Here is an 11080-nt window from a genome sequence, read left to right as displayed (position 1 = left end):
TTTTTTTTTAGAGACAGGGTCTTGCTATCTTGCCCAGGCTGGAGTGCAGTGGCTATTCACAGGCCCGATCCCACTACTGATCAGCATGGGAGTTTTGACCTGCTCTGTTTCCAACCTGGGCCAGTTCACCCCTCCTTAGGCAACCTGGTGGTCCCCCGCTCCCGGGAGGTCACCATATTGATGCCAAATTTGATGTGGACACCCAATCGGCATAGTGCAATACAGCCCAGAACTCTTGGGCTCAAGCAATCTCCAGCCTCAGTCTCCTGAGTAGCTGGGACTACAGGCACACTGCCACCACGTCCGGTGGGAAAGAAGCTTTCTGCGAGCGTGTTCCAGACCCTGGATAGAGGGAAACAAATCAGTCTCAGCCTGACTCAGGACCCTGCTTTACAAACCTCATTCCCACCTTCAAGTCACAGCATTTCACAGCCCCAGATAACACTCCACAGATTGTGTTAGAATTTTATTCATTCTCCCCTGCATCCACAGCTCGGTAACTACACGAGAGGAGGAAAGAGGGAGGGCACCGATTTGAGTGGTAGAAACGGTGTGTCGAAGCTTCCCTCTCGCCTTTGCTACTCTTAGAAGAGGCCTGGGGGCCACCAGCACGTGCCCCAGCGAATGCTGCTGGGCTCTGGTTCCACATGTCTGGTCAGGCCACGGGGTGGGGCCATAGCACAGCCTGTGGCCTTGACCCAGTGGGTTTGGCCTGTTTGAGGCCATCGTTGGAGGGTTCAGGCAGGCAGAACTCTCCATTCCTGGGAGACAGTTCTGGAGACCGGCTGTGCTGCTCCGCCGAGTGCCCATCCCTGGATCCAGTTCTCTTCGAGGAAGGAAATCTGCCACTGTTTTGTTGAACTTCCCAAGGGCTCCCATCACTAATAATTCTGGGAATTCCACAAAGCACCCCTTTGCAAGCTGTGCCCGTGCCTTTGGCTGGCATTCTCGGGATCTGCCTTCCTTCACCAGGTAGCTGCGTTGGCAGACAGCCGTGTCCTCATTTCTGCTAAGGATTTGCCTGGTCTTTTTCTGGAGTTATACTCTATCTCTACCTACCTCTTCCTATGCGGCCAGCCCCTGTATGCGTCTCCCCTTTGCTGGTGGCCCCAGGCCACGGTCTAGCCAGTGCTGTGCAGTGGAACTTTGTGCAGCGATGGTCATGTCTATTCTGCACTGACCCATGTGGCAGCCATTAGTCATGTGTGGCCACTGGGCATTTGGAATGTGGCTGGTGCAACTGAGGAACTGAATTGTTCATTTTATTTGATTTCAATTCCGTGTCATGCAGTGCGTGGCCACCAGATTGAACAAGGTCAGATCTGTCTCCCCTTTCTTCCCACTTTCCTCTTTGGCCTGGGTTGGACCGCTTTTGCCCAGGCTTGTCCTGTACCTCTCTCTGTTGACAGTGGCTTCCAAAGAGGCTGACGCAGGGCACTCATCTCTTCTGCCTAATCCGTGTCCTCCTACTCCCTGACCTGACCCCGTGCCACCTTCTGGCTCTGCCGGACTCTATCTGGTTCCTGTGGTTGCAGCACATGGCCTCCCTTTCCTGGCATAGCCAGCTTCCTTCAGGGGTCCTGCCAGGAAGTGCCCCTCCCATCATTCCCAGCTTGCCTCTGTCCTTCCACTCTGGGGTGCCTGGGAGGACTGTTCAGGACCCAGAGGGCAGGCAGAGCCCTGGATTCCTATTCTGGAATCCTGCACCAGGATGGAGGAGCTCTGCCTGCCTGAATCCTCCAATGATGGGCCTGGAGTTCTGTCCCTGCCCTTTCCTTAATCCACAATTGGGTCCTCAGGCTCCAGCTCTTCCAGTCACCCCAGCCTTGCCCACCCTTGCCCCATTCAGAAACTAGGTTCACTGGGAAACTGCTCCCTCAGCACCTGTAGAACTTCTTCAAGAAGTGAAATCCCCAGGTCCACTTTGAAGGTGAGGAAGGGATCACTGAGGTCCGGGACAGGTGTCCTCTGGAAGCAGGGAGTGTCCACAAGGCCGTCCTCTGAGTGCTGGTGGAGGGCGCTCGCTAGAGAGAGCGCTGATGGCAGGGTGGCCGAGTAGGCCGCTGTGTAGGCAGGTGGGGGCTCCAGGATGTTAGGACAGCTTGAGCTCTCTCGGTAGAGGCGTGGGGGCTTGGGTGGGGCCAGCAGCGTGGCCCGGGGCTGCTCGTCACCCCACAGTGGCAGACGCCGGCCATCTGGCCTCCCTTGGAGCTCCCGGATGACTTCTCGGTTGCTATACTCCTCGTGGTCCCCACCCGCCGTGCTGGCCTGGCTAAGCACACTGCCCTGTCGCCGGAGCCGCCGTGGCCTCCCCAGGCTCAGCCGCTTGAAGAAGGAGGTATTGCGGAAGGAGCCTTTCCGCCAGGTTTCCATGGGGCCCAGGGCAGCCAGCAGATAGGCATTCAGGAGCACCCAGGATAGCATGCAGTCCCTTCCGGGGCAGTGAGTGCCAGCAGTCGGAGAGGCTCCCCTACAAGCAGAGGCCTCGGGGTTTCTGCTTAGCAAAGACCTTTGGTTGCATCTTGGTTGGTGAGAGGAGGGCTCAGGAAGAAGGAGCTTTTTTGTCCAGGAGGGCAGAGAGCTGGGAGTTCCTGACAGCAAGAGTTTCCCACAGGGACAGGAGTGGCCTGGTTACTGGATAGGGCAGTGGAAAAAACCCCAGGAGGAAGAAGCAGCACTTACTGGAGCCTGAGTGAGGGCAGCCCCGGTGGAGGCAGAGATAGACGCTCTTGGGCTGGGCGAGGCTGGTGAGCGCTCCTTTCACAGGCAGGCAGCAGATGGCCCGAGCTCACTCGCCCTGGCGTTTGCTTGGCTCCTCTGCTCTCTGGGGCAGTGTGGGGCCGTGCCCTCTCTGCCGGCAGCTCCTGGACTCTGATGAGTGGCTTGGCTGTTTGTGGCAGTGTCTGGTGGTGGAGATGTGTTTTTGTTCTCAGCTGACTCAGTCAGGTAGGAAGCTGGGTTTCGTGCTCCTGGGTAATTGCAGCATCCGCATGCAGGGATGGGGCAGCTGTGACCAACACCCCAGGGCAATGGAGAGCTTAAGATTCCTTTGTGGGGGCAGCCCTGCATTATGTGCCACCTCACGGCTTCCTTTCTCATCACATCCCCACCACCCCGGGCCCCAGCAGGTGGGCCTGGCTCCTGGCCCACAGTGTCTGGGTGGGAGTGAGGGAGGTGTAGTTAATTGAAAGGCAGTCTTGTGGAGCGACTATGGGGAAGGAAGAGACCTGTAGCTGGTATGGGTGACTCAGCCCCGCTGTCAGGCCCTCATGAGCAGAACCTGCACGATGAGGGAAGGAGGCAGAGGGCGTGTTAATGGGGAGCAGCCCATGCCTATGACGGGCTCTGCCGCAGAGGGTTGGGCTGGGGGCCTGCCAAGGGTGGCTCCAAGTGTTCTTGGCAGAGCAACATTAACCCGGGGACGGGAGACGTGGCCTCCGCTTGGCTGCTGTTTTCTCATCCTCCCTTGTTTTGCCCTAGTGGCCTCCTGGCAGGAGAGCGACAGCTGAGGGCTGTGCTGCCTCCTACCTGGCTATGCTCCAGCCCCTCCCCTCTGGCTACTGGGCCTCCTCTGGGGTCCTCCTTCTCTTGCAGGGCTGGGTCAGAGGCGGCTGTGAATTGTCAGCTGTGCTCTGGGCCAGGCTTAGCCGTTCAGCCTGGAGGGGACTGCTGCAGCCAGGGAGAGGGGAGACGTGCAGCTGTCGGGAGGAGCAGGGGAACTCAGGCTGAGTAATACTTCCTGTTTCTGTACACCCCTTACCCCAAACCTGCTGGCCAGGGCCTGGCAAATCTCAATCCCAGCCGCTCCCTGCCTATTCCCCGGGTCACTGACCACCAGAGTTTCCTCCTGCCTGGTTCCGTAAGAGCGCCCCTGTGCAGCGTAGCTTGGATCAGGGCCCCACAGCTCTCTGCTACGGGCAGGCCACTGCATCTTGCAACCCCTGGCCTGGCTCATTTCTGTGCCAAGTCAGGCGGGCTTCACACTTCTCTGTGAAACTGTTGGGATCACATGATCATCACACAGCCTAAAGGTTGCTGAGGGAGGCAGGGGTTTAATTCCCACCACAGACCTTGTCGGGGCATGGGTTGCCTGCTTAGGCCCCTCTGCAGAGCTGCTTCTCCACCCTCCAGCCATGGCCCATTGAGGCATTTGTTTATTATTCTTTTGATTATTTAAATACAGCATTCCTTAATCTCTGCACTGTGCTGGCAAGTTCATAAAAGCTTTGAGCCATGGGCCCTGCCCTCCAGGAGCCCTTGTGTGTATTTTTAGAGGCATGGTGGCCTCTCTTTCTAGGGTGGGGCATTCCACGCTGTCTCCAGCAGGGCTCCCTTCTGCATCCTCAGCAGGAGCCGGACCGCAGGGCACCAGGCATGAACAGTGCCAGGCTGCGTGCCCAGCAGAGCCAAGTGCATCCCTGCACCTCAGACAGCTTCCCTTCCTTGGGAGCCTGAGAGAGGCAGACGCCATGGCATAGAGGGAAGAAGTGAAGGATAAAGGGCTCAGAGGAAATGAGGGGGAACGAGGGCCTGGCTAGAGGGTCCGCAGGTGATTCCTGAGGACGGACTGGAGATGGCGGAGCTGACAAGGCCTGGGGAAAGGGAGGAGAGCTGGCTGGGGAGCAGCCAGCTGGGGGCCAAAGGTGGCTTGTTCTGGAGGACACAGGATTCCAGAAGGATGTTCTGGGTTCCTTCCCTTCCTCTGCCCTCCTCCCTCCAAGACTCTTAGACCACAGCTTTGCCTCAGCACCATCCTCAGAGTCTAGAGTCTGTGGGGCTGTGCCCTGCTGTCCCTGACCCCTCCTGTCCCTGCTCTGTCTGCCAGGGCTCAGTGGTGTCGGACAGGGACTATGAGAGCCTCGTCATGATGCGCATGCGCCAGGCTGCTGAGCGGCAACAGCTGATCGCACGGATGCAGCGGGAAGACCAGGAGGGGCCGCCCACGTAGCCCCGGCTCTTGCCACCCGCCCACCAGCCCTTTTCTTCAATGTCACCAATAAAAGTTTTTTGTTTTTTTTTTTAAAGACTCTACCTCTATTCCATACATAGGTATAGGGTGCTGGGCTCTGCCACAGAGGGCTCCACCCAGGCAACCCTCCCAGGAAGTGGGCAGACCCCCAGGGAAACACTCCACACGGTAAGAGTCCGAGAGTCTGTGCACAAGCAGAGCACAGGCGCAAACACTCATCACAGTCCTTTATTGGCTTGGGCTAGCTATGCAGGAGCCACACGCCAGGGGCCCTGGGGTGCCCAGCTCCGGCCCAGGAAGCTGCCCGAGGACATGGCCTACCCAGTGCCCTCCGCTCAGGCCCGAAGCAGCAGGGCAGCTGGGAGCACCAGGGCAACGGACCCTGGCCTCTCCCACTGTTTGAGGCAGGGTTTCATAGAAGGCCATTCACTGCCCCTTGAGGCTGGGCAGATGGCAGTGACGATTTGGGAAGACAGGGGCAAGGCAGTTGGTGAGGCCGGAGCTTGGAGGTCAGGGCCCACAGCAGCCCATCCACAGGGGCGCCCCGGCTGCAGATCAGCGTGAGAAGGTCACTCCTTGTGCAGGCACCACACCAGCGTCTGGCCCACCCCCGTCATGCTCAGCACACGGAAGCCCCTGCGTTCCAGCTTGTCCAGGACTATGCGGGGAGGGTCATTGACATAGTATTCATAACTGCAAAGAGACAGGTGGGCAGGGTGAGGGGGCACACAGCAAGCTCCTGGTACAAAGCTAGTGTGAGCTGCAGGTGGCCCGGCCGCTCTGGCAGCGATTCGCTAGCTGGCTGCTTGCTGGATGCCAGGGCAAGTGCACAGCCTGACCTCCTCCACTGCTAGGTACTTCACAACAAGCTAGTGAAGGTGCCACTGTTGTGGCCATTGGTACGTGAGAAAACGGAGTGGTTAAGCAGGTTCCCCAGTGTCCCAGATGGTAGACACGTGTTAGCTTGGCAACCGCCCTGCACACTCAGCGGGTCCAGAGTACTGCCTGCCCTTCTGGGCTTGCTCCCCACCCAGGCCTCCAGGCCCCTCACTACCCTGATGTCCTGTAGTTCTGGAGTAAGGAGCCTGAGCCCCAGCTGCTCCTGGCCCTGTGTGCCACTCCCTAGTGTGGAGAATACTGGTAGTCCTTCTTTCAGGTTTAATTGATGCTGAAGGACCATGAAGCAGACAGAGGACTCAAGGCCCAAGCTGGGCATGGAGAGGCAAGTGCCTCATGGCAAAGGGAGGGGGCTGCCTTCTGCCCCTGAGCGTTGACCCAGGGACTGGGATAAGCCCGCCTTCTCTTTCCCCACTTTGAACTGGGACTCACTCTTGCAACTCTTCCCGGAGAACCTGTGTAGCCTGGGTTCTCCCTACGTCCAGGGGTGAGAAGACAAATGGAAGCAGTGGTCACAGTTTAGACATGGAGACATTACAAAGGAAGCCAAGGGAAGTGGCCAAGTCCCCAGGCAGCAGCCACCCTGGAGACACGACCCAGGCTCCCTGCTCCCTGTTTCTAGGGCTTAGCTTTGTGACTCAGCCAGATCCTCACGACAAAATCCTTTCTCTGTGTGCCTGTCTGTGCTTGATGGGGTCCAGCTTAGAGAGGAGAGGGCAGGGCAAGGAACAGTCCATTAGTGGAGTCCTAGACCCAGGGAACAGACTGTTTCTGCAGTTCCAGTAAGGATGTGGAAAGCTTTCAGAGCAAGCCTCATGAGGGAGAGGGTGGTGTTGGAGATGCTACAGATAGGACCAGCTCCTCCGGAGGACAGAGCTCCAGGATGCAGGCAGCGGGGTTCTGATGCTGGGGCCTGTCCCTGGGCTTGGAGGTTTCATAAAGGGAGCAGGTCTAGGGGCTGGCAGGGAGAGGATACTGAGTGAGGCTGCTACTTACAAGTTGTTTCCTAGGACACTTCTCTTTGAAGCCCCCAGATGCTGCATCAGCTCTGGATCCGACTGTTCATCACCCACCATAGTGGGGCCCACCTCCTGCAAGGTAAGCCACAAGGTTGCTTGGCTGGCTGCCAGGAGGAGGTGGAAGGTCTTGCCTCTCCTTCCTCTTCTGCCTGCTAGCCCTGAGAGCCTCACATAAAGGCTGGAGAGAGTAGTGAGGATTCGTAGGGGCCAGACATAAATTGTGAAGGGGTGGAGCCCATCAGTGATCAGGAGGAGCAACGTAGGGGCCTCTCTAGATCCTTAAAGCTCAGCTTTAGCCAGGCAAAGTGGCTCGAGCCTATAGTCCCAGCTACTCAGGAGGCTGAGGTGGGAGGATCGTCTGAGCCCCGGAGGTTGAGGTTGCAGTGAGCCATGATAGCGCCACTGCACTCCAGCCTGGGCCTATTTCAAAACAAAACAGAACAAATAAACATCATGTAAATGAAAGAAGCCAGACACAGATCACATTACCACAGAAAGGGGATTAGTGGTTGTCTAGAGCTAAGGGACTTGGAGAAAATCACGAGTGTCTGTGAGGGGGTACAGGCTTTCCTTTTTTTTTTTTTTTTGAGTCGGAGTTTGTTTCACTCTTGTTACCCAGGCTGGAGTGCAATGGCGCAATCTCGGCTCACCGCAACCTCCGCCTCCTGGGTTCAGGCAATTCTCCTGCCTCAGCCTCCTGAGTCGCTGGGATTACAGGCACACGCCACCATGCCCAGCTAATTTTTTGTAGTTTTAGTAGAGACGGGGTTTCACCATGTTGACCAGGATGGTCTCGATCTCTTGACCTTGTGATCCACCCGCCTCGGCCTCCCAAAGTGCTGGGATTACAAGCGTGAGCCACCGCGCCCGGCCAGGCTTTCCTTTTGGGGTATTAGAAATGTTCTAAAACTCATGGTGATGGTTGCACAACTCTGAGTACTCTAAAAAACAACACTGAGCTGTACACTTTAAATCAATGAATTTATGGTATGCACATTACATATCAATAAAGCCATATCTTTTAAAAAATAAGAATCACTTGGGGGGGGCATTTCCAAGTATGAATTCCCAAGCCCCATACATAGCATTTTGGGAGGTCTGAAAAGGGACCCAGCAATCCACATTTTGACAACTGCACAGATGACTGCTTCACAAACCGATGCCCAGGGCTCTGCTAGAGCGTTCTCGTCGCTGGTGAACCCACCAGGGGGGCTGTGTGCCCTCTGCTGGCTCACCATGGCACTGGACAGTGGGCAGGGGCAGAGGAGCACCTTGCTGCCCATATGGGCGGCAGAGTAATGTCTTTTGAAGTTAAAAGGGGACTCCTGGAGGGCAATCAGAACCTTTTTACAGATAAGGAAACTGCACCCACAGAAAGAAAGGTGACTTCTGACTCACGGTGTTCCCACCTCTAACTGCACCAACCCCTTCTCACCTGCCTTCCTTTCTTCCCAAGCAGGGAGTTTTCTTTTCTTCCTTCCCTAAAGCTTCAGGGACAGCCCTTCCTGGCCGTGCCTAAGGGTGCAGCTAGTGGCTGTGTATGGGTCAAGGACTTGGCACAGGGGTTTTAGCGCCTTGGCACGTCCTTATCTTTTCCAAACCTCTTTCCCTCAGGTTATTTCACTTTTTTTCCCATATGTAGCAGCTCCGTGCAAGGCACTGGGCTCCCTGGGTCCCTCCTGCCGACAGGTAGAATAGGAGCCAGAAGTGCCCGCAGGTCGCTCTCTCACCGGGGCTCACGTACCGGGTCCCCTTCGCGGCCACAGAGGCTCTGGGCGGGCCAGAGCTCGCTGAGTCCTGGGAGTCGGGCTGAGCCCGCTTCCCCACTCCCTCTCCCGGGCCGAGGGGGCGTGGCCGGGCGGGTTCGCGGTCCAGCCCCAGGTGGGCACAGCCCAGGAGGGAGGCGTGCAGGCGCGGTCGCAGCCCCTAGGGCCTGGTCCCGGCTCCAAGTCGCCGGGCGGCCAGTACTCACCATGCGGATCTGGGTGCTGATGAGGAGGTAAGGCATGGTGCGCGCGTCCCGGCCAGGCTCCCACCAGGTGGCTCTCTGCTGGGCACCGACTCCAGCCCTGCTCTCGTCGGGACTGCGACGCGCCGCTGGGAGTCCCGTTACTCTGGCTCTTGCCACAGGCGGCGTCAATCCCCGGGCGCCTGGCCCGTGACTGCCGCGGCCGCCAATCAGGAGCGGCTGCCGTGACGCGCCCTGCAGTCTGCTGCTCGGGGCCCGCCCCCGCCCTCCCCGCGGCGGACTTGGACCCCGGGGCCCACCTGAGGCTTCCGCCGAGTGGTCCAGTCGCGGAAAGGTAGGGTGTGGGGAGGATGGGGATGGTCCCACGGCCTGGAGGCGGAGGTGGCCCAGCAGAGTCGACTGGCTGCGCCCAGAGCGCGTGTTGCCCCTGCGCCCCTGCTTGCAACACTGCAGGTCAGGTTCCAAAGTCCCCGCCAGGCAGAGCCCAGAGCAAACGGCGTCCTCGCGGAAGCCTCCCCAGGCCCCAGCCCACCCCTCCGAGACGCCTCAACACCTTCAGCGGGGCCCGACTTCCCCTCGCCACGACACGCAATGCAGAGAATCCTTAAGCGCTGAGGAGGCCGGGGCAGGAGGCTCGGCGCGCGCCCTGAAGGCTACAACTAAAATACCACCGGGCGCAGTGCGCATTCCCGCCTCCCAGACTCTGATTCCAGTACAGCGGCAGATCCTTGCATTTCTGCAGACCGACAGGAAAATCTATCAAGGAACTTCACCCTTGGCTGGGTGCCAGGTCTGGAGTGACGGAATGGTTGGAACCTGGCCCTCCCTACCCGGAGCTTCCCGCGCAGCTGGACAGACGCTGCGCACGCGCAGGAGGTCACTGGGCAACACCTGAAGCTAATGAAACAACTTCCCCGGCACCAGCCACCAGTGAGCCGGCTGCGAGTTTCCAACCGTGCGTCCACGCCCTCATTCGCAGGTATCAAAATCTAAAAACTCATCATTCTTTATCTGCCTTGTTGTGATTGGTTCTCTAGAAAACAAAACAAAACAAAAACAGCCTGTATGTAGCTGTAGCCTTCCCTCCCGTGGGATGATAAAAATCTTCGCTTTTTAACAGGGAGGCGGTCATTTATAGGGGATACTGCTCTTGGAACACTTTGAAGACGTGGAGAAAGCTATAAGGGAAGTAGGAAGTTGTAACCCTAAAGGTCCCTTAACTAGTTTAATTCTGTAGTTCCTACCCCTGCCCTGTTACCCACGGGACTAACAGGTTACCCAGAGAGATAAAACACATTCATGCTTAACAAAGGATGTGTTGCTGGGCCCGGTGGCTCACGCCTGTAATCCCAGCACTTTGGGAGGCTGAGACGGGTGGATCACGAGGTCCTGAGTTCGAGACCAGCCTGGCCATATAGCTAAAACCCGTCTCTACTAAAATTACAAAAAAATAGCTGGGTGTGGTGGTGGGCACCTGTAATCCCAGCAATTCGGGAGGCTGAGACAGGAGAATCGCTTGAACCCAGGAGGTGGAGTTTGCAGTGAGCTGAGATTGTGCCATTGCACTCCAGCCTGAGCAACAAGAGCAAGACTCCATCTCAAAAAAACAAACAACAACAAAAAAGCAAAACAAACAAACAAAAGGGATGTGTTAAAACTGACAAAAGATTCAGGAAAATTTGTGCTCAGTTAAAAAAAATAAAAGTCACAAAAGATTAATGTCCAGGAACACCTGCAACTCAGTGAGAAAAAAAATGAATAATAGAAAAAACAGGGGTAACTGACTTGAATAGGCCCTTCATAAATAGAAATGACCAATACTTCATTGGAACCGAGTCAAAAAAAAAAAAAAAAGCAGGCCGGGAGCAGTTGGGAGGCCAAGGCGGGTGGATCACAAGGTCAAGAGATCGAGACCATCCTGGCCGACATGGTGAAACCCTGTCTCTACTCAAAAATACAAAAATTAGCTGGGTGTAGTGGGGCGCCCCTGTAGTCCCAGCTACTTGGGAGGCTGAGGCAGGAGAATTGCTTGAACCTGGGAGTCGGAGGTTGCAGTGAGACGTGATCGTGCCACTGCACTCCAGCCTGGCGCCTGGTGGCAGAGCCAGACTCTGTCTCAAAAAAAAAAAGAAAAGAAAAATGACCAATAAACATATAACATGATGCCCAGTATATCATTAGAAATCCAGGAAATGCAAATTAAACTAAATTTCACTTTTCTTTCTT

General features: G+C 56.7%; 3 protein-coding genes across 4 annotated transcripts in view; 1 reads left to right on the top strand and 2 right to left on the bottom strand.

Moving 5' to 3' along the window:
- Positions 1-5024, top strand: part of DNAJC17 (DnaJ heat shock protein family (Hsp40) member C17) — a 45151-nt gene extending 40127 nt beyond the window's left edge. For both annotated transcript variants that reach the window (XM_017530975.2, XM_017530974.2), the window contains exon 11: positions 4826-5024. In XM_017530975.2, coding sequence (XP_017386464.1) covers positions 4826-4948 — 123 coding nt within the window. In that variant the 3' untranslated portion in view covers positions 4949-5024. The remainder of the gene's footprint in view (positions 1-4825) is intronic.
- CUNH15orf62 (chromosome unknown C15orf62 homolog) lies at positions 454-4828 on the bottom strand. The gene has a single exon (XM_017530976.2). It carries the CDS (start codon positions 2422-2424, stop codon positions 1846-1848), a length of 579 nt encoding a protein of 192 aa, XP_017386465.1. The 5' UTR covers positions 2425-4828; the 3' UTR covers positions 454-1845.
- A 145-nt stretch (positions 5025-5169) lies between the features above and the next one.
- Positions 5170-9097, bottom strand: GCHFR (GTP cyclohydrolase I feedback regulator). Its single transcript, XM_017530978.2, has 3 exons — positions 8858-9097; positions 6863-6957; positions 5170-5662 (listed from the first exon to the last, which is right to left on the bottom strand). The coding sequence occupies exons 1-3, from the start codon at positions 8891-8893 to the stop codon at positions 5539-5541; spliced, it is 255 nt and encodes an 84-aa protein (XP_017386467.1). The 5' UTR covers positions 8894-9097; the 3' UTR covers positions 5170-5538.
- Positions 9098-11080: the final 1983 nt, after the last annotated feature.

The sequence above is a fragment of the Cebus imitator genome, unplaced genomic scaffold (genome assembly GCF_001604975.1).
Source record: "Cebus imitator isolate Cc_AM_T3 unplaced genomic scaffold, Cebus_imitator-1.0 Scaffold70, whole genome shotgun sequence".
NCBI classification, from domain to species: domain Eukaryota; kingdom Metazoa; phylum Chordata; class Mammalia; order Primates; family Cebidae; genus Cebus; species Cebus imitator.
This window is presented reverse-complemented; position numbering and strand designations above follow the sequence as displayed.

Excerpts from the sequence above, each read along its gene's own strand:
- CUNH15orf62 (XM_017530976.2), bottom strand. The coding sequence starts at position 2,424 with ATGCTATCCTGGGTGCTCCTGAATGCCTATCTGCTGGCTGCCCTGGGC.
- GCHFR (XM_017530978.2), bottom strand. The coding sequence starts at position 8,893 with ATGCCTTACCTCCTCATCAGCACCCAGATCCGCATG. Across the intron at positions 6,958-8,857 it reads TCAGCACCCAGATCCGCATG|GAGGTGGGCCCCACTATGGT; the intron begins GTGAGTACTGGC and ends CTTACCTTGCAG. Across the intron at positions 5,663-6,862 it reads AGTGTCCTAGGAAACAACTT|TTATGAATACTATGTCAATG; the intron begins GTAAGTAGCAGC and ends GTCTCTTTGCAG.